The sequence below is a fragment of the Rutidosis leptorrhynchoides genome, chromosome 1, assembly GCF_046630445.1.
Source record: "Rutidosis leptorrhynchoides isolate AG116_Rl617_1_P2 chromosome 1, CSIRO_AGI_Rlap_v1, whole genome shotgun sequence".
NCBI lineage: Eukaryota > Viridiplantae > Streptophyta > Magnoliopsida > Asterales > Asteraceae > Rutidosis > Rutidosis leptorrhynchoides.
Window position 1 is genome coordinate 431,829,623 of NC_092333.1, and position 23,655 is coordinate 431,853,277.

The window sequence follows — 23,655 nt, forward strand, 5'->3', positions numbered from 1 at the left end:
GCCAAACACGGCAAATGCCGCGCCGCGGCCCCTGGTGTCGCGCCGCTTCAATAGGCGTGGCCTGGTGCCTGGTCTGTTTCAAAAGTTCAAGTCTCAACCAAACTTCAATTTAGCACAAAACACAAACCGTAAGCACTTAGAACACGTATCTTATATCGTTGGAAAGGTATTTTGACGAGGAACACCACTAACCACTTTTCATCAAGCAAAAACATCAATTGAAATAACCGAAATCTCGTCAAGTGATCATTAAAGGTTTATTTTCAAAGTTTCAAGTTCACAAATTGCATTTTAAGATTTGGGAATCCAATTCACACATATGATATGCCGTTTTAAAGGTAATGAAACATACATTACAACTAAACACTTACTAATAACATTTCATGGCATTAAAAACATCGAAAGTTTGTTTTAAGTCAATCAAACCCTAACCAAAATTCACAAAAATCAATAATCATGTGTTTGAAGTTTTCTTAATCAACCTACGCATCAAAACGAAGCTAGTGATACTAGTAACACAATTAAAACATGAACTTTAATAATTTAACAACATTAACTCATCCAAAATCAAAGATTAAGCACACCCATTTTCAAGTTCATGCTAGTTACTCCAAAATAACAAATCGAGCAAACAAAACATATATTCATGTTATACACGAGCCATAGACACTAACTAACACCATTTCAAGTATATAAAACGAATTTAGAGAAATCTAATGTTTTAGAAATGTTACCCAAATACGATGAAATTGGTACCAAAATGTAGAGGATGAAGAGAGGATCACGAAAATATAATTTGTTTTGATATTTGCCTCTTGATCTGGATTTAGATGATGATTTTGTGAGTTGTGTGTTTAAGTTCCAAAAATGGAAGTAGAGAAGAGAGAAAGAGGAGGTGGGAGATGAATGAAATGAATGGATGAGAAAGGTGGGTTGACTAGTTGACCTAGTCAACTAGTTTGGCCCCTTGGCAACTTCAGTCCCTCGATTTTGAAAGTGGGTGCGTGAATCAACCGAACGAATATTTTTAAAAACGCTAGAATATACGGGAGATGTTATAATCGAATAATGGAAATATCACGAACGTTAGTTAACGAAAGATACGAATTTAGATAACGAAAGATATTATCTAAAAAAAAGACGGTGTTAAAATAAATTTAACGGAAAAATGCGGGATGTTACATTACCTACACCTTAAAAGAAATTTTGTCCCGAAATTTAGTTGGAAGTAGTCGTCGTTTTTTCTTCCTCGAGATCTTGTGTAGTCAATTCTACGGAGGTACTTCCTGGGGCATTTCAACAAACTTCGAAAATCGGGGTTTTACTTTGTTTCAAAATTTGGTTTCACGATTCATAGTTTCAACCGGTCTTCCTAGGAAGTGAAGTTTATCATCGATAGTAAGCTCATCGAAAAGGATAACAAGTTCTTGTTCACAAGACACGTCCTTAAGTTTGATACATAGAATGTAGGATGAACAGAGACTCAAATGAGTCTGAAAATCTTGACGGTAAGCAACGGGCCCAAAATGCCCCAAGATTTTCAAAGGATTAAAATATCACGTATTTAGCTTTCTACGTTTCTCGAAACGGATTACACCTCCTCAAGGTGCGACTTTTAACGTTACGTGGTTTCCCACTTGGAATTTGAAATGTTTACGTCTAACATCGGTGTAGCTCTTTTGGCGACTACGGGCCGTCTTGAGCCTTTCTAGGAATTAAATAATTTTCCGATTGTTTCATGAATGAGTTCGGGTCCGGTGGTTCGCTTGTCACCTACCTCGGTTCAACAATTTAAGAAAATGACAATTGCGGCTATACGGGTCCTCGAAAAGTGTGACGTTAATACTCGAATGAAAATTATTGTAGTAATAGAATTCGGCTAAAGGCAACTACTTTTCTCAAGTAAATTTGAAGTTGATAACGCATATTCGTATTACGGTTTCCAAGGTTTAAATCGTATGTTTGCTCGGTCCGTCGGGTTGTGGTTGATGTGTTGTACTCATGTTTAAACGTGGTCCCGAGGCTTTTTGTAAGGCACCCCGAAATCTATAAGTGAAACGAGGATCTCGATCCGAAACGAAGTATATCTCCTCAAGATATATTTTGAACAAGTTTTTGTTTCTCAAGAATCTAGCGTCGCGAAAGATTTATCGGTTTCCGAAAACGTTCGTTAGGACTATTCACCCTCGAGGCGAATACTAGTATAGTGTGAAGAGTCTCTCTCTCCATTGAGAATTTAGATAAAATATTTCCTTAAACGGAAATACGAGTGTAAGGCGCGAGAAGTTTCCTCCTCGATGTGAGCATAACAAGCATTTTGTAGTTCGTCTATAAAACGGTGCGAAAACGAGATAGTATACACGTATAACATATGTTTGAAGTTGAAAGAATTTGTCATTCGTTCGGAAGCATAAATATGGTTCGACAATAATCGACGATATGTCCCGGGTACGGTTGTTATCAATATTCTCAGAGTCTTCGGATATCCAAACAAGAAAAATAAAGTCATGTACATGGCACATGGTGGTGATTAGGTTGATCGAGTCCAACCACCATCACGTGTCATTAGAACATTGGTATGACTTACCGTAATATAACCACATTGATCGAGTGTCGTTATATTACGCTAACTCATACCTCCATTCCTACATCACTCCATAGATTCAAGTTCGTGTAATCGTGAAGTTTTAAAATGAACAAAGTGTAACGACGTCGCTAACGTGACTCGTATTGAATCAAAAGAATTAGTGCAACTCTAAAGAAGCGTTCCCCGAGGGAAGTGTATAAATGATTGTTCACGTCAATGCAGTTCAAGTCAAACAATAACGTATTCCGGTACGAGAAGTGTAACGAATCATGATAACGAATAGTACGTAACTGTAGTGATAATTAGCGATGACGATACTCACCTAGAGTAGTGATGGTAGTAACAAGAAGTGTTAGATAGTAAGGAACACCGGTGTGACACCGATAATAAGTTGAAACGGTGGCAAATAACAATCTGGGAAACAGAGTTCCCGAACAAGTATGACTAATGAAGTCGTCATCGTCCTTACGCGTATGAATCTTAAGTTTACGAGTGTTACTCGAAAGTGGTAGATTACAGATTCGTATGATGAAAACTTGGTACCATTAAAAAGTTTGCCTAAGAATGATTCAAGTATAATGCACAAGCAGTCAAGTAAGTGCTATCTATAGTAAATGTATGTCAAAATGCAATGGCTAACTATCCGGTTGTAGTCTAGATTCACTAATGCGTCCTAACGACTCTGTCATACACACTAATGCATATCCTAGTTCCCTACAACCAACGCTCTGATACCATCTGTGGCGACCCGAAAAAATCGTCATTGACGGCGCCACTAACTTAGGTCCCGTAACGTGATCGTAGTCCCTATATGAGACTCGTTTGACCAAAATTATGTCGCATTCATTTGAAAAGTACAAGACTTGCAAAGTTTAGTTTACCAAACGGTTCGACAACAAGTTTAAGTTTACAAAAGTATAATGTATAAATGAAATAAACTTGAGACATAATATAAGTTGAAAGCCACGGTTGCTATAAATAGCATAAGTATGTATGCTTTAAGTTTGAATCCAAAGATGCTATCACTAGTGTATGCATGTATACTTGACCCCAAGCAAGTAATCAAAGTGTACGCGGAAGCATGTATCAAATAGCCATGTATGAACCTGGGAAACATATAGAAAACTGTCAACGAAAAACGTTGGTGAAATCATAGATGTAGTAATAAACGTTATTTTTGAATCACAAGATTTAGTATTTCCATAAAATTGATCATCCAAATGTTGCATTCCAAAAGTTTGTTCGCAAGCACCCAATTATCAATGCTTAACATTCCTTCCATAGAACCCTATCACAATAGTGTTAAAACATACACTGTTTCTCGAAAATATATTTCATTCGTAAACGGTAGCGAACCGTTTGAATGAGGGTTTGTCAAACCCATATGGATCCATATAACATAAGTTCTCGCTTACACCCGGCAAGTGTAACTAATTATAATCGAATTGAGGATTTTGTTCTAAACTCGCTGTAGAATGTTTGTTTCATCGGACTTGTGTTCAAAACATAAAAGTAAGTAGTACAAGCTGTAATAAAGTATATGTTTCTCAGCCCACAATTTAAAAGTATAAAAGTTGTTGAAAAGGTGGGACTATGATCTCACCTCGAGTGCACGAGTATAAATGTACTTCACAAAGTAAACGTGTGCATGAAAGTTGCTTAGCCTTGACCCTAAACAAGTAAGTTGTATTAATTAACCTGTTACGTCACAAGGTCGAGCGAAATGTGCTCAATTAGTCATATGGCTCATTACGACTCGATTAAATATAGCATGTGAATCACGTTGTCAAGTTTCATGCAAGAATCAAGTATAAAATAAGATTTGAACGATTGCATAAGTGTTTGGTTAAGTTTGACTAAAAGTCAAACTCGGTCAAGTCAAAGTCAACGAAAAAGTCAACACGGTCGGGTCGGGTCCCGAACTATTTTTCTGAGGTTTTTAATCATATATAAGCATGTTAGAACAAGTTACATGTGAATCGGAGGTGCGTAGCATAGCAAACATTTTTCATAATTTGAAAAAGTAGGTTAGAAGCCAAACACGACAAATGCCGCACCGCGGCCCCTGGTGTCGCGCTGCGCCAATAGGCGTGGCCTGGTGCCTGGTCTGTTTCAAAAATTCAAGTCTCAACCAAACTTCAATTTAGCACAAAACACAAATCGTAAGCACTTAGAACACGTATCTTATATCGTTGGAAAGGTATTTTGACGAGGAACACCACTAACCACTTTTCATCAAGCAAAAACATCAATTGCAATAACCGAAATCTCGTCAAGTGATCATTAAAGGTTTATTTTCAAAGTTTCAAGTTCACAAATTGCATTTGAAGATTCGGGAATCCAATTCACACATATGATATGCCGTTTTGAAGGTAATAAAACATACATTACAACTAAACACTTACTAATAACATTTCATGGCATTCAAAACATCGAAAGTTTGTTTTAAGTCTATCAAACCCTAACCAAAATTCACAAAAATCAATAATCATGTGTTTGAAGTTTTCTTAATCAACCTACGCATCAAAACTAAGCTAGTGATACTAGTAACACAATTAAAACATGAACTTTAACAATTTAACAACATTAACTCATCCAAAATCAAAGATTAAGCACACCCATTTTCAAGTTCATGCTAGTTACTCCAAAACAATAAATCGAGCAAACAAAACATATATTCATGTTATACACGAGCCATAGACACTAAATAACACCATTTCATGTATATAAAACGAATTTAGAGAAATCTAGTATTTTAGAAATGTTACCCAAATGTGATGAAATTGGTACCAAAATGTAGAGGATGAAGAGAGGATCACGAAAATATAATTTTTTTTGATGTTTGCCTCTTGATCCGGATTTAGATGATGATTTTGTGAGTTGTGTGTTTAAGTTCCAAAAATGGAAGTAGAGAAGAGAGAAAGAGTAGGTGGGAGATGAATGAAATGAATGGATGAGAAAGGTGGGTTGACTAGTTGACCTAGTCAACTAGTTTGGCCCCTTGGCAACTTCAGTCCCTCGAGTTTGAAAGCGGGTGCGTGAATCAACCGAATGAATATTTTTAAAAACGCTAGAATATACGGGAGATGTTATAATCGAATAATGGAAATATCACGAACGTTAGTTAACGAAAGATACGAATTTAGATAATGAAAGATTTTATCTATAAAAAAAGACGGTGTTAAAATAAATTTAACGAAAAAACGCGGGATGTTACAACTCGAGGGTGAGGATGGTATAAAAGGTTGTTCTCGGTTGTCATGGAATGAGGTTCATGAGCTTCATGGTGATGATCGTGATTTATGGCTAGAATCGAAACAAATTAAGAAAGGTTGGGATTGTGGGTGTAGATGAACAAAGCAAGAAATGGTTTCGGTGTTGATGTGTATGCAATAATGAAATGGTACCATAGATATGCTTAAATATTATATAAAATGAGATGGTGGGTAAAACTAGACAAAAACAGTAGGCCTTAATTAAACCTCGTGAATCATATTTGTTGTATACTACCGACACAATATTTGGGATATTATATCATGTCCCGTTGTAAATTAGTGGCGGATAAAAGTCTTCGGAAAAATTCCAAATTTTTAGATCGATTATATTTATTTATTTTGGTCATTATGGTATAAAATTCGATCATTAATTTATTAAATAAAAATTACATCAACTGTCCCTCTTATTTATGGGTAAAATACAAAAAGTGTTAAAACTTAATAAATAGTTCCTAAATACATTTTTAATAAATCTATATTTTATAGAACTCATTTTCGGATCACCGTTTATTTTAAAACCATATAAGTTTGAATTAAACTTCTCTAAATAATAATCGAAACGTCCAACGAGTATTACAATCATTAAATAATTATATTTAATATACTCTATACATATTTTTATTTTTATTTTTATATGTATACACATTTATTAACAAATAATGGTTCGTGAATCGTCGAGACTGGTCGAAGGTCAATTGAATATATGAAACAGTTCAAAATTTTTAAGACTTCAACATTACAGACTTTGCTTATCGTGTCGGAAACATATAAAGATTAAGTTTAAATTTGGTCGAAAATTTTCGAGTCGTCACATAGTGAACAAGTAAGGTAAACAATACAAACACAATGATTTATAGTGCTTAAGGGAGATGTTAATTAATCTTTTAATTTACAATTAAAGTCACTAATTGAGAGTTAATTCTTCAAACCCGAGAATAATTTGATATTGTTATAAATCATAATGTGGTGGCCGACAATTTTACTTTTGATAAAGTAAAATTTGGTGAATCAACAAATTTGGTGGATCACGGATATTACTGTTCCACCCAATTGCACAGTGAATTATTGTACTATAAATGTGCTATCGATTGTAATCACTATGTACACCATTCTTTAATAAGATTCTACTCTCTTTTCTTCTTTCATATTAGTAGGATATATGTCATTATAAGTAGATATAAATTATTAAATTACAACACGTTATCAGCACGAAGAGCTCCGTATAATTAAGATGATTCTTCCAGTTGTCCAACCACCATTTTCACCTCTCAAGATTCCCGCCGGCCACCATCCTCCTGAAATCACCGGACGATCTTCGGAAGATCTTGAAACCTCTGATGTGTCTTCTGATCAAGAATTTATCAGCTTGGGTTCTTCCACCACCGAGTTATACTCATCAAGGTATTCCAAAACGTTGTTGATGTTATTTAATTTACATTACTTTCACTTAATTAATTAACAAGAAAATCAAGATATTTTACGAACCAAAGAATCAAATATCATAAGAATTATTTTATGGTAGACAACAGATATTTTCATTAAGGTGTTACGAAGTATATATCAATATCAATACTATAATGAACATGAAGAAAAATAATTTTTGTAAGATAAAAGGGAAATCCGTACAAAAATAATAAATAGTTTTAGTAAACAAAACTTGAATACATATTAATATCATGTGAATTAACAAGGAATCCGTACCTCAAAACTATCCTCTTATTTTCTTTATAAATATTAATTAATATCTATCTGCTTGCTTAAAACGAAACGGAGACTTTGAATGAGTATGTCCTGGTGTTGTTTTCTGCCGACAACTTTCTTATGCTTTGTAGACTTGTACTCCATGCTCTGTTGCTTGTACCTTTTGCTCGGTATTCTTTGTAGCTTTAAAGTCTTGTACTTTTCACTTCTACACTTATTATCTTAAAGAGTTGAAACTTGAATTAAAACACCCTTACAATATTAGTTATGTAATATACACTTGAAACTAATACAAACTAAAATATGAACATACGGATGGAATAATTTTAACTATGACTTTAATTGAAATAAGAATTGGTGAAAGTGACTTGGTATCCATCCCCTAGGTTCTGACTACTCAATCATATATCTCTCCATCTTTGACAATTATTCATTATATAGACAATAAATTGACTACTACTCACACACACACCCCCCCCCCCCCCCAAAATAATTGAGATTAAAATATTATTGATTATAATATTCTTCTTTGATGAACCCGTGATCTAGAAACACCATCATTGTAGTCTAGTGGTGAACCCCCTTTGCTTTAAAAAAATTAAAACCACAAAGAACTTCCAGTGTTGCAGTGAGTCACCAACCCATAACTCATCTTGAACTGCATATTGTCGATGCTATAGGCTGCTGCTATAACAGTTTGTTACTACCACTCACATGTTGGGGTTGTTTGCATTCAATCAAGGAAATTATATAATGAGATAGTGGGCTGTGGTGAAATAAAATAAGAATAATATGGTCGAGTAAGATTATTTGTGTGGGACAATCTACCCATTATTGCCTACAATCACCATGACAAGTAATCCCACTACAAGCATCTAAACCCCACTTAATAATAAAAGGTGATGTTATAGTTGTATAAATAATTGCGGTTTATGGTTGCTACTACTGCTTCTTTACCTGTTCAGTTAAATCAAGTAAGGCACAAAACAAGAAGTTGGAATTGATCAAGTTGTTTCTTGGGCTAACTAATTACATCAGGTTGCAAATGAATCATTTAAGTTTAAGGAACTAGACTTATGAGTGTTACAAAATGGGTTTAGATAATTAAAATGTATTGGGTCGAGATTCAAATGTGTTGGCCTATTAGGTGTTATCTTTTATGTATTGCGATTTGTAACTTATTTTCAGATAATATAATTTGATTATATCTTGCTGAAATATTTACTCATTATTTGGTTATCTTATTTGAAGTTTTTGTATGAATCTTGCTGAAATACAATTAAATGGTAAAGACCTATGTATTGCAGATAGTGGTACCACACACACTATACTCAAATCTAAGAAATATTTCATTAATTTGAAATCAACTGAAAGAATTATAAATACTATATCAGGTCCTGTAAACTTGATAAAAGGAATGAGAAAGGTAAAATTCATGTTACCAAATGGTACGAATTTTCTAATAAATAATGCCTTGTTTTCTCTCAAAATCAAAGAGAAATTGATTAAGTTTCTCTGATATATATCATAATGGATATGATTATCAGTCAGTGATAACAGAAAATGAGAAATATCTAAGTTTCACCGACAAGAATCATGGAAAAGTGCATATAATGAAAAGCACAGCGCATATGATGAAAAGTGCAGCGCATATGATTAAAAGCCCGTATGATTAAAAGCGCGTATGATGAAAAGCGCATATGATGAAAAGCGCAGCGCATATGATGAAAAGCGCGTATGATGAAAAGCGCGTTTGATAAAAAGTGCACCGCATATGATTAAAAGCGCATATGATGAAAAGGATATATAATGAAAAGCACATATGGTGATTAATGAAAGGCACATATGATGATTAATGAAAAGCACATATGATGATTAATGAAAAGTATATTGATAAAATGAATCACAAATGTTTCTTAAAAGAATTCAAGGTGAGATATGTGGATAAATTCATCCACCATGTAGACCAAATAGACATTTCATATTCTGATAGACGCATCTAGTAGATGGTCTCATATTCGTCTATTATCAAGTCAAAATGTGGCATTTGTAAAATTTCTTGCTCAAATTATTAAATTGAGAGCACATTTCCATGATTATACTATTAAAAGGGTGAGAGTGGATAATGCTGGTGAGTTTACATCTCAAGCATTTAATGATTTTTGCATGTCTATTGGGATTGTTGTTGAACATCCTGTTGATCATGTGCATACAAAAAATGGTTTAGCCGAATCACTAATTAAACGATTACAGTTAGTAGCTAGACCATTGATAATGAGAACAAACTCCCAGTATCTGTATGGGGTCATGCAATTTTATATGCTGCATCATTAATTCGAATTAGATTAAGTGCAAGTCATACATATTCTCCCTTGCAACTTGCTTTTGGCTATCAGCCAAATATTTCCCACCTTAGAACATTTGGTTGTGCAGTTTATGTTCCTATCGCACCACCACAACGCACTAAAATGGGTCCTCAAAGAAGGATGAGAATATATGTTGGATACAAAACATCTTCAATCATAAGATATATTGACCCATGACGGGTGATGTTTTTACAGAACGTTTTGCTGATTGTCATTTTAATGAAAAATTATTCCCTAGATTAGGGGGAGAAATGAAAAAATAAAGAAAAAGATGTTTCATTGTGTGAACATAAATTAATGTATCTTGATCATCGCATAAAAGAATGTGAGACAAAAGTTCAAAAACAATGCATATGCAAGAACTTGCAAATAAATTACCTGATGCATTTACAGATACAAAAAGGAGTAACTAAATCATATATACCAGTAGTAAATGTTTCGGCTATAATTGAAATTCCAAAAACTGACAATAATGTCACTCATGAATTCTTGCCACGCCAGAAACGTGGATTTGGTTTTAATGATAAAAATCCTCTAAAAATAAAATCAGCTGATAATGAGGTAAAAGAAAGTGTTCAAGAAGAACCACAAATCAATACTCCTTCTGCAGAGGATATTGATAAATGTAAATACATAAATTACAATAAATTATGCAATAATATGGAACCGAAATGGAATGACAAATATTGATGAGAATTTTTCATATAATAACATCATGAATAAAGATGATGAGCTGGAACCAAAATCTGTCATTGAATATCAAAATAGACATGATTCAGGTCAATGGAAATGAGCAGTACGAGCTGAATTAGAATTGCTCAATAAAAGAAAAGTTTTCTGATCAATCGTTATCACTTTTAAAGATGTGAAACGTATGGGATACAAATGAATTTTTATCCGAAAAAGAAATGTGCAAACGAAGTTACAAGGCAAAACTAGACTTGTAACTGAAGATTTTCCACAAAGATCAGAAATGAATTATGAGGAAAACTTATTCTCCTGTAATTGATACAATTACTTATTAGATACTTAATCAACATGGTAGTTACTTAAATGCATCTCATGGATGTTGTTACTACTTATCTGTATGGATCACTTGATAGTGATATATATGAATATACCTGAAGGGTTTAATGTATCATAAGCATCTAATGCAAAATTCAAGGGAATGTATTCCATTAAATCACAAAGATTTTTAAATGGGTTTATACAATAGGTACGTATTTGGTATAACCGATTAAATGAATACTTGATAAGAAAAGGGTATACATATAAACTTATTTGCACGTGTGTTTTACAAAAACAATATTTGGATATGTGATCGTAGCTGTTTATATCAATTATCTTAAATAAAGAAATCTATGAAGCCATTCAACTTCTAAAGAAAGATTTTGAAATGAAAATAAAAAATTAAGTATTACGTTTATTTACATATTGAGCATATGCCTAATGACTTACTTTTACATCAGACAACTTATACCGAAAAGATTTTAAAACATTTTAATATGGACAAGACAAAACCATTAAGTAATCATATTGTTATTAGATCACTCATTATTGACACTGATCCATTTCATCCCCGTAAAGATCATGAAGATCTTCTTGGATCAGGAGTTCCATATCTTAGTGCAATTGGGGCTCTTATGTATCTTACAAATTGTACAAGAACTAACATTTCTATTTCAGTTAATTTATTGACAAGGTTCAGCTCAGCCCCTACCAAAAGACACTGGAATGGGATCAAACACATATTTTGATACCTTCGAGGAGCTACTGATTTATGATTGTTTTATTCTAACGATTCAAAACAAGATTTGGTTGGTTATGTAGATGCGGGTTATTTATGTGATCCTCATAAAGCTAAATCTCAAACTGGATGTGTATTCCTAAATGGAGGTACCGAAATATCATGGCGTTCTCAAAAACAAACACTTGTTGCAACATCATCAAATCATGCCGAAGTGATTGAATTACATAAAGCCACTCGAGAATGTTTTTGGTTGAGATCAATGACACAACTCATTACTGATTCTTGTGGACTATAACACGATAAAAGTCCAACAACTATCTATGAAGATAATGCAACTTCAATAGCACAGACGAAAGAAGAGTATATCAAAAGTGACCGAACGAAACGCATACCTCCTAGATTCTTCTCATACACTCAAGATCTCATAAAAGACAACCAGTTGAAATGAGATATGTTCAATCCAACAAAAACTCTGCCGATCTTTTCACCAAAGCACTTCCAACTGCTATTTTCAGAACGCATGTTCACAATATTGGCATGAGGCATATTCAAAACATGTGACGACTCAGCGATGTCTACTTGAGGGGGAGTCAACTCTATGCTGCACTCTTTTTCCCTTGGCTAAAGTTTTTATCCAACTGGGTTTTTCTTTAGCAAGGTTTTTAGCGAGGCAGTAACATGTAGTTAATTTTTCATGAAACAAAATTGTCGTTCAAGGGGGAGTGTTATAAATCATAATGTGGTGGCCGACAATTTTACTTTTGATAAAGTAAAATTTGGTGAATCAACAAATTTAGTGGATCACGGATATTATTGTTCCACCTAATTGCACAGTGAATTATTGTACTATAAATGTGCTATCGATTGTAATCACTATGTACACCATTCTTTAATAAGAATCTACTCTCCTTCCTTCTTTAATATTAGTAGGATATATGCCATTATAAGTAGATATAAATTATTAAATTGCAACAGATATTACATCGAGTGTACTTTAACGAGTGTGAAGGTCTGAGCTTTGCTGCAGAACGTAAATTTTTTTGTTTGCAATTATAAATTATTTCGGCACTGTATGGTAGTTGTATGGGAGTTTATGCAAACTTAAATAATGACAATACAATTTTAAATTATAACTATGTATTTTCATATAATAAAAATGCAGTTCCGAACTCCACTAAAATCTACTAAATAATTGTTTAAATAAAAAGAAATAATAATCGATATATACAATACATGTTTGTGAGAAATATTCAAATGAAACTAACTTTTAAGTTGAGATTCAAGGGAACAATCAGAGTGCGACACGTGGCGCGATAATCAAATGTGATTGAAAAAAAAAATTAAAAAAAAAATTTCAAAAAAAAAACTTTTTAAATTTTTTTTTTTCAATCACATGTGATTAAATTTCACATGCAGTAAATCACATGTGATTCTGCATGCAAATCACATGTGATTGTAAAACTCAATCACATGTGATTCTGCATATCAAATCTAATCACATACGATTGAAAAAAAATTTATTTAGTAAAATGACGAATTTCAGTAAATTTGTGCTAAATTCTTTAAACACCAAGAATTAGTTCAAAACTTGATCAAATCACCGAACTAAAGTCTGAAATTTTGAAGATATGACGAAGCGCTAACAAACTTAATTAAATAACCGAATTAAAGTCTGTTTCATGTTGAAATTTTTTTTGAGAAAAAAAGATTTGAATTTTTTTCAATCACATGTGATTGAATTTGACATGCAGAATCACATGTGATTGTGTTTGACAATCACATGTGATTGGGTTTGACAATCAAATATGATTGGATTTGACATGCTAAATTTAAAAAGAATATATATATATTCGAAAAAAAAATTTAAAATTTTTAAATTTTTTTTTTAAATTTTTTTCTTTTTTTCAATCAAATGTGATTGTCGCTCCACATGTCACACTTTGATTAATCCGTTGAATTTCAAGCAAATTATTGGATTCAAGGGATTACAACTCACATGTATGTTTGTACGTCAATAACATTGTATAGATGTTTAGAAAAAATCAAAAGAATATGCAATTTTTAAAGTAAAAAATGTAAGAGAAGAAATAAATAAAATATGATAACTATTTTCAAAATCTAAAGAATTGAACAATTTTATAATCAAATAAATGTCACATTCCTAGAATTTGGAGTCCTATAAGAGTGTTCCGAATGGTTTAGTCTTAGTCCTTCAGGACTAGACGCCACATCAGCACTTCCTTCTCAGGACTAAACACTTCCAATAATGACACTCTTTTCTTCCATGAATTAATTAAATGTAAAAGTTTAAAAGCAAAAAGTACCACATATATATACACTCCTTCCGTCTACAAATATTTTACACACGCACGAAGTGGGAGACGAATAAGAGGGCGGCACCCTGGGCGCCTTGGTGCCATTGGTGTCCTCCTGGACTAAGCTGTGGGCGGAGTTCAAGTATACACCGATGGAGAGCTCTAAGTAAAGTATGAAACTTAGGCATCTACATATTGTGTATCTACTAAGTATAATATGATTATGTAAATAATACTTATGTACTACATTGCAAACATTTTTTCCAATAAGAAATGTAGATATAATACGATATTTAATATATTGTTTAATTTAATGTAATTAATTACTAAGTCAAACAAATACAATCTTTCCCTCTGAATGATTCAAGCTTACTTATATCATAAGTGTCATCACTAAGACAAGTATTAGTTTTTACAAAGGAATAAATCAACCTCCTAAATTCCATTAAGGAAGTAATACCGTATATAAAGCATATTCCAACACTTCGAATTTTCAAACAAAAAATATATATGTATTCTATGAAAGCAAGAGACTGTTGACGCCTTATTTTCTTTCCATAGAAACTTCTAAAGTTTAATTATGCATACAGACCAGAGATGATAGAGGAAGGTATTCGGTTCAAAAAAGATACGCCAGTCTTTCAAAGCAAAGGCATTCATTTAGTAGGTATTAAAATTATATGATTACAAACTAAACATGATTTTTTGTTTAAGTTTTTTTATTTATTTCTGGGTTAAGAAATGTGCAGGGGTCTTGCTGTCATTATTTCAAAGTTGATGTTGGGGCAGAAATGTGAAAAGGAAAACTTATGTGCTTAAGCTGAATTGAAGACTTGAAGACTTGGAGGACCTGGACGTAATTTCTCTATATTATATATATTTAATTTATTTCTTTAATTTATTTATTCGGTTTTTCATCTGATTCGATATTTTGCATTCTCTCTCAAATTAGGGTTTTGATCTTTTCTAGCTATTTGAGTGATAAGTTCATGATCTTTGATGAACTTGTGAGGATTCTGGATCTGGTGATTGTATACTGGTTTTCTGTTTTTGTTTGTAATAATTTTGGTTCATAGTGTTTGATCTCCTGTGATTGGAGAGTTTAACCTTCTGTGATTGATGGTTTATATTGTTGTGTTCTTTGTGTATTTCTTCATGGTATCAGAGCGGCGAGGTTGATTTCATTCGATCTGGTGATTCATTGTTGTCTGATTTTCAGATCTGAAAATTAGGGTTTCTGTTCTTCGATTGTTTCTTTCAAGATTGTTTGAAAGTTTTACTGTTATTACTGTGTTTGGGTTCGACAATGACTTGTGGATTCTGTTTTTGGGTCAATTTTGCTGATCAGAAGATTTTGGTGAGAAACCCTAATTTTGTAAATTAGGGTTTGTTCATCTTTGATCTTCTTGTTCTTCCGCTGCAGATTTGTCTTCAAAGGGGAGTCTCGTGTTTATTCGTGTTTTTGTTTTACCCTGACCAGATCTCTACGCCCAACTCTTGATCTAGATCCTTTGACATCTATTAGAACCTGATTAAGCGTAGATTGATCTTGACCAATATTACTGTAAATCATCTCTACAGGTTGTCTGGCTAGTAGCCAGTCCATTGTGGTTTGATTTCTTTCCATACAGGTGTCTGAACCCTGGATTTGTTGGAGTTTTGTGTGTTATTATATGTTTAGAACTGCATGATTAAAGATCTGTGTACTTTGCATGCTAATTGATTTTCTGTTTCTTTACATCTTGTTTTCTTAAAATATTTTGTTATTTCATGGTTGTTTTTTACTGTGTGTCTAAATTTGTTTGATATTGTGTGATTACTGTTTTCTTTAATTGATAATTTTGATTTCTACGTGTTACTGCAACCATGTTTGATGATAGTTCTATTAGTTCTGCTGGTATTACTAAGATTAGTAAACTTGAATTTAATGATCCTTTATATCTGCATCCAAGTGACACCTCTGGTGCATCTTTAATCACTCAAAAATTAAAAGGAACGGAAAACTATAATGTGTGGTCATGTGCAATGAAACTTGCTTTACAAACAAAAAATAAACTAGGTTTCATTGATGGTACATGTGTTAGATATGAGTATGAAGATGATGAAGTGTTATTAGGACAATGGGATAGATGTAATTATGTGGTTCTTACTTGGATTTTGATGTCACTGTATGAGGATGTATATAATGGTCAAATTTTCTGTAAAACTGCTGAATCTGTTTGGAATGAATTAGAAGAACCTATGACAAAGTAGATGCTTCTGTTACATTTAATCTATATCAAAAAATTAATTCATGTAGTCAATATGGTCAACCATTATCTGATTACTATCATAAATTGAATGCTATGTGGAGACAATTTGATGATATGATTAAAATTGATGATATTGTGTCTGCTAATAAATCTTTCCAAGAACATAATTAGTTTTTAAAGCTTATGCAGTTTTTAATGGGTCTTGATGATGTTTATGTATCTGTTAAAAGTCAAAATCTCACCTCTGATCATGTTTCTTCTGTTAAAACTGCATTTTCTATTATCTCTAGGGATGAGTCTCACAGAATGCATACTTCTTCTAGTTCATATGTGAATAAAACACAGTCTTCTGCTTTCAGTACTTAAACTGTTAATTTTGTTAATAGTAATAACACTACTAATAATAAGAAAAAAAATATAGGAATCCACCTTTAAAGTGCACAAAATGTAATATGCTTAGTCACACTGTTGATAGATGTTACGAGATAATAGGATATCCTCTAGGCTATATTAAAAAACCATTTAATCAAGGTACTCCTAGAGTTAATAGCAATAACTGTGTTTCTGACAACAATGAATGTAGTTCTTGTGTTCAGTAGAATAATGAACAGATTATGAAGTTGCTGAGTCTTGTTGATGTAACGACCCAACCCGTATTAAAACCGGCCCATAAAAATTTTTTCCTTTTAATACGCTTTAAATAACACTTTAGGTCCCAATTGTGTTTCCATAAACATCTTTAATACAATAGAAGGTTTAATAAACCTTAAAACATTTAATACATTGATTAATTGTCCAAACGGACATACACGACCCGACTAGTTTAGTTTCCAACCAAAACCGAGCATGGTGATTTGGGACTACGCTACCCAAATCCTAATCGAATACAAAAGCAAGATCTTCTAAGCAACCTAGCCAAGATCTCTAATCCCCAAGCTTACCCGAGCCGCCAAGCATGCGAACCTATAAAAATATCAACAACGAGAGGGTAAGCTAACGCTTAGTGAGTGAGAATATACTACATACATATATATGCATAAAATGAACACGCCACACAAATAATCAAATACCGCATACCGGAGCATCCAAGTGTAAAGGCAAGCTAAGCTAGGCATACCATACGATCACTAAGCAACAAGTTAATAATATCAACAAATATAAGTTCACCCACGACCATGTGAACAACGCCAAGAAGCTACACCCGGAGGGTTAGCTACATCACGACAATACAACAATATATAACAATATAAAACGAATAAGGTTAACCCCTTAACCCATTACCGAATACCAAACACCACAATGAAGATTGGCCGAACTACACGAGCCTTAGTAATCCGAACCCACACGAGATTACTATCTTCACAACATCGAGGTTGGCCGAACTACACGAGCCTTAGTAATCCGAAACCACACGAGATTACTACCTCAATAAGATGACCGAACTATACGAGTCATCGTGAATCCGAACTACACGCGATTCACTTCTCAACAATATCAACTCTTCGCCATTGGGGGTTATAACATCCAAATCACAACCACGTGTGATAACGTACACACAAGCGTGTACCTCGCCAAAGGTGGTCAACCAAAACACACAAACGTGCCAATTGGACTCATACAAAAGTCCATCAAATCCACCTATATGTGAAGTGAGCTCTAATAGTCGAGAATCACTTCACCCGACCCGCACCCATCCTACACATACATATGCACATAGGATATTAACACTCACCTTGTCGCCTTGATGAATGCTTCCAAGAAATCCGCAACTCGTCAATGGAAAGTACCTATTCCATTATCACAAATTAAACCACACACTTAGATTGAATTTACAAACCAACCCAATTTGACACTTAGTGCAAATTCGACCCAAATGCACTTCCAAGTACAAACCGCGCCTAAATTAACCAATCATCACTAACACGAGTGACAATGGTCCTATTATGCCAATTAAACTCGAACACAAGTGTTAAACACGTGTCCCACCCATTTTGACACCAAAACCCTAATTTTGACCCATTAAGTCAAAATCTCACCATTTACAAGTCTTGACACCAAAACACATTTAACTCGGTTTAATACTTCAACTTAATCCATTTTAAGTTTATAAACCTTAATAAATCAACAATCGGGTCAAAATCATCACCAAACCCTAATTTTGGCTCTAGTCAAAATTAGTCAACTCCAAGAACCCTAATTGTCCCCAAAACCTCAATAATCACTAATACTAGTGATTATACACCATTTACAAGTCTTACAAGCATGAACTTGCACACCAAACCCAAAACCCGACATTAACAACAATAAACCCGAATCTTGGTGTTAACCTTCAATTAACAACTAAATGGGTTTCACCTATGAATCATACAATCAAAAGCCCTAAAATTGAATGAAGAACACAAAAATGAATTTCGGAGTTAGAGCTTACCACTAGTATCACCGCGTAGCTAAGAACGAGGAGAACACACTTGTCAACTACGCCAAAGATCAAAACCCGCTTCTTCCTTTCCAAAATCCCACTTGACTTACTTGGGTGTTTGAGTTTTCTTGAGAGAAAATGAAAGAAAAGGGAAATTAAAATGAGAAATGAAATGGGTGGATGAGGTTAAAGCCTCAAATCTGGCTCAAACGTGAAAAGACCAAAATGCCCTTGAACTTCATTTAAATTTACAAGGATCCTGCACCAGTTTGCCCAGTATGCCGCGCCGCGGCCTAAGTTGTCGCGCCGCGACATTTGACTAGTTCTGGGATCCCTTTTTGTCCAACTTCTGATCCAGATTTCAGTTGTTTGCCGCGCCGCGGCCTCCTTTGTCGCGCCGCGACACAAGGCGTGATCTGACTCCTTGTCTCATACACAAGACTTTAACACCCGAACATGTCCCAAACCCTTCATACGCCTATCGTACGTACACCATACACCTATAAATCATATACGGGGAAAACGGGGTGTTACAACTCTCCCCCACTTATAATCGATCACGTCCTCGTGATCCTTGTCACTTAACCAAACGGACCACACGCCACGATCCTCTAACATAAGTCCTAAACCGACTTTCCCTAGGCAAGTCTTCCGAATGAATCACCATTAACAACGAAATCGTCACCCGCAATTTATCAAATCCACAATCCGAGCACTAAAACCATGCTCATTCCCTAACATCGGGAAAAATCAACCAATCTCGTACCGAGATATCAATCCCTTAGCGTACCCTTAACGAGTACAACACTAAAAGCAACCAAGTCTCAACCTAAGGTCAACAACCCGAACGATGAAGACCGAACCAAACGAATCCTTACGGATAACACCAATCACTAAACATCCCTTGTAGTGCGCAATACGACCCATACGCAACTACCGTAACATCATAACAAACGGTTAAAACCGATAGCGCCCAAAACGATCATGGCAACGCTAGATCCCAAGGTGTACAAAAATCGACGATCGTCACACCCGTAACAACATGTGAGCGAAACACGGCTATCGCATCACTAATCCCACAACATGGTCCTCACGACCCCACCATCGGTGTATAAAACAACCGATAGATCAAACAACACGGTCCTTACGACCCCACCATTGGTGTATAAACGATCAATAGATCAAACGACACGGTCCTTACGACCCCACCATTGGTGTATAACCAACCAATAGATCAAACAACATGAAGGCTGCCGAAAACACACGCGCCTTAGTGAATCTGAACTACACGCGACTCACTACCTTCACCACAACAACAATCGGGATTGGCCGAACTACACGCGCCTTAGTGAATCCGAACTACACGAGAGTCACTATCCCAAAGGAATGACCGAACTACACGAGTCATTTGTGAATCCGAACTACACGAGACTCACTCCTCAATACAATGACCGAAACCACACGAGTCATTTGTGAATCCGAACTACACGCGACTCACTTACACAATAAGATGACCGAACTACACGCGTCATCGTGAATCCGAACTACACGTGATCCACCTCCAAAACTCAACACAGGAATGGTACTCGCATTTCCCACCGGTACTCGCATTTCCCGATAATGTTATACCATGCGGATATAACACTACTCCCATCACACACGCTCTTTAGCCTCCATCACGACGAGTAGTGTAACATCGCGCACTGCTACACCATAGTGCATCCTAACGGAATACACTAACCATCAACACACGCTCTTTTGGCTTCGATCAACGAGTAGTGCAACATCGTGCACTGCTACACTATAGTGAATCCTAACGGATACCACTAACCATCACCATACGTACGCGTACACAACGCCAACACAAACGAGCAAGAACCGCCCATATCGCACATAGGCACAAAACAACAATTCCCCAAGAGAGAACCCGACACGCACATCCCTTAACCGAGGGATTTCACTTTGCTCGTCAAACACGTCCATCATCCCTCAACGAGATTTACCACATTACCACCTCGGTGATATTTCAAATCCAAAATCATAAGTACAACTTAACCGAAATTGTACTCTGCCACAAGTCGACCAAAACTAGGTCCCGACACAAATTCCGGACCTACTAAAAGCGTCATCCGAAATCTCACACTAAAACCTCCTCGTGCGGGAGTGTAACTCCCCCACTTGGAACTACGTTCCATAACCGCATCATGTACAACCGTACCATGCTACCAAAGGTAGACTTTACCAATAATTGGGTTCACACGACCCATCACCATATCTTGCTCCAACCTTGAGCACACGAAGAATTTCAACCAATCCTCAACACTTCGAACGAAAAGTGTACCCCAATTACACGAGCTCTACTCTCGCAATCATCCCATTGCTATGGCTTGTCAAATTTCACCCGGTCACTCATGTACCTAAGGGTTTCACTTCGGTACCCTAAGTACCAAGTAACCGCAACACAATCAGAGTCGAACACCACGCTAGTAGGTATAAAAAAAGGCACCTAATGTCGCGTCACGTAGACTCCATTACCAATATACATCGAGATCCAAAACACTCGATCTCAAGGGTTTCAATCCACCCGACGAACCTCATGGTTCATCAACTTCAACACGAGAGCGAACATGCTCTAATATCCGAACACCAAAGCCCATTTCCATGGTTTGGTAGGAACATTTCCCAAATACTAAGGAATGCTTGGTTGCACCAAGTCTTACGCCCTTCGCCCAACAATCAAAACGTCACCATAGGGTACTTCCATTAGGAACGTCACCCATAAGAACACTATGCACAACACAATGCATTTAACAAATTCAAATTCAACGGCACTTAATAAATAATCAAAGGGCATATTTATTAAAACGAAACGTACCTTAACGTCTCCTTGCCGCACCAGTCCCCGCTAACTTGGGACATTCCGACTTACGATGTCCTTCTTCTTGGCAATTGAAACACACTATGCCATCACCCTTTGGTACCGAACATTCCCAAGACTTGTGACCCCTCATGCCACAATTGTAACATCTAGATGCACTAGAATCCGGTATACCCGTTCGCGTACCACCCGTGCTCACACTCGGACCCTTAGTCCTCTTACTCGGAGCACCATACGAAACAACCCTTCTCTCACTTGAAGGTTCACCAATCTTTGATCGCGTATACGACTCAAAACCTCTAGCCACGGCGAATAATTCCGCAAACGATTTCGCGTAACCCCGACTAATCTTACTCTTCAAGTCATCATTCAAAGTCCGATAGAAATCCTCCATCAACAAACGATCATTCCCCAAATACTCCGGGCAAAAACGAGCCTTCGCCATAAAGGTCGTCTTGAGAGTATTCAAATCCATAGAACCCTGTTGCAAATTTCGCAACTCATTACGCATTTTCGACAAATAGGCTGAAGTCCGGAACTCCTCGAAGAATTCCTTCTTAAACCCGTCCCACGATAACGCCATAAACGGTTCACCACCGACAAGATCAATCTTACCATCCAAACAATCCTTCGCCCTACCCCGCAACAAACTAGTAGCGAGTCTCGTCTTCTTCTCAGGAGGGCATTCAATAGTACGAAAACACCCTTCGACATCCGAGATCCAAGTTGTGCTTACCAAAGGATCCGGTTTTCCGTCGTACATCGGGGGTTTAGTCCTCATGAAGCTCTTAAGACAATGCTCCATTTCACCACTACTCCGAGATTCGGAATACTTCCTATCCATTTCTTCTCGAAACGCACTCATTTGCTCCGCAACGGCGGCCGCAACTCTAGCGTTAAATTCCAAATCGTTCGTCTCGATCCCACTTCCCGTCGCCATTCTAAGGAATGCAAAGCGATTAGATCACGAACGTATAAAACACACACTCCACACCGGTCCATCTTGCTAAACACTCGTCGTACATCACTTGTTTGACACGATTTGCACCCGTAATAAAGTTTGCAAGTCCTTATTACGCACACACGCCGTATCAACTCGTTAGTACAACGACCGCCTCGCTCGATGATATAAACAAACACAAACAAAATTCTACGCGATATACACATACGCGAGAATTATTATCACAACACAATTAATATATTAATAATATCCGCATTACTAATATAAACGTTAGTCCACCTACAAACAAGGCACTAACTATAACCTATTCCGACCCGTAATCCTACAAGTCCCGCAACAATTAAGCACACACACAGGTCTAAGTCTAGGCACCTATCTCAAGTCACCTAAATCCCTTAGACCATGCTCTGATACCACTTGTAACGACCCAACCCGTATTAAAACCGGCCCATAAAAATTTTTTCCTTTTAATACGCTTTAAATAACACTTTAGGTCCCAATTGTGTTTCCATAAACATCTTTAATACATTAGAAGGTTTAATAAACCTTAAAACATTTAATACATTGATTAATTGTCCAAACGGACATACACGACCCGACTAGTTTAGTTTCCAACCAATACCGAGCATGGTGATTTGGGACTACGCTACCCAAATCCTAATCGAATACAAAAGCAAGATCTTCTAAGCAACCTAGCCAAGATCTCTAATCCCCAAGCTTACCCGAGCCGCCAAGCATGCGAACCTATAAAAATATCAACAACGAGAGGGTAAGCTAACGCTTAGTGAGTGAGAATATACTACATACATATATATGCATAAAATGAACACGCCACACAAATAATCAAATACCGCATACCGGAGCATCCAAGTGTAAAGGCAAGCTAAGCTAGGCATACCATACGATCACTAAGCAACAAGTTAATAATATCAACAAATATAAGTTCACCCACGACCATGTGAACAACGCCAAGAAGCTACACCCGGAGGGTTAGCTACATCACGACAATACAACAATATATAACAATATAAAACGAATAAGGTTAACCCCTTAACCCATTACCGAATACCAAACACCAAAATGAAGATTGGCCGAACTACACGAGCCTTAGTAATCCGAACCCACACGAGATTACTATCTTCACAACATCG

General features: G+C 35.8%; 1 protein-coding gene across 1 annotated transcript; it reads left to right on the forward strand.

Annotated features, from left to right (window-relative positions):
- The first annotated feature begins 15,860 nt into the window (after positions 1-15,860).
- LOC139902496 (uncharacterized) lies at positions 15,861-16,247 on the forward strand. The gene has a single exon (XM_071885113.1). The coding sequence runs from the start codon at positions 15,861-15,863 to the stop codon at positions 16,245-16,247; it is 387 nt and encodes a 128-aa protein (XP_071741214.1).
- Positions 16,248-23,655: the final 7,408 nt, after the last annotated feature.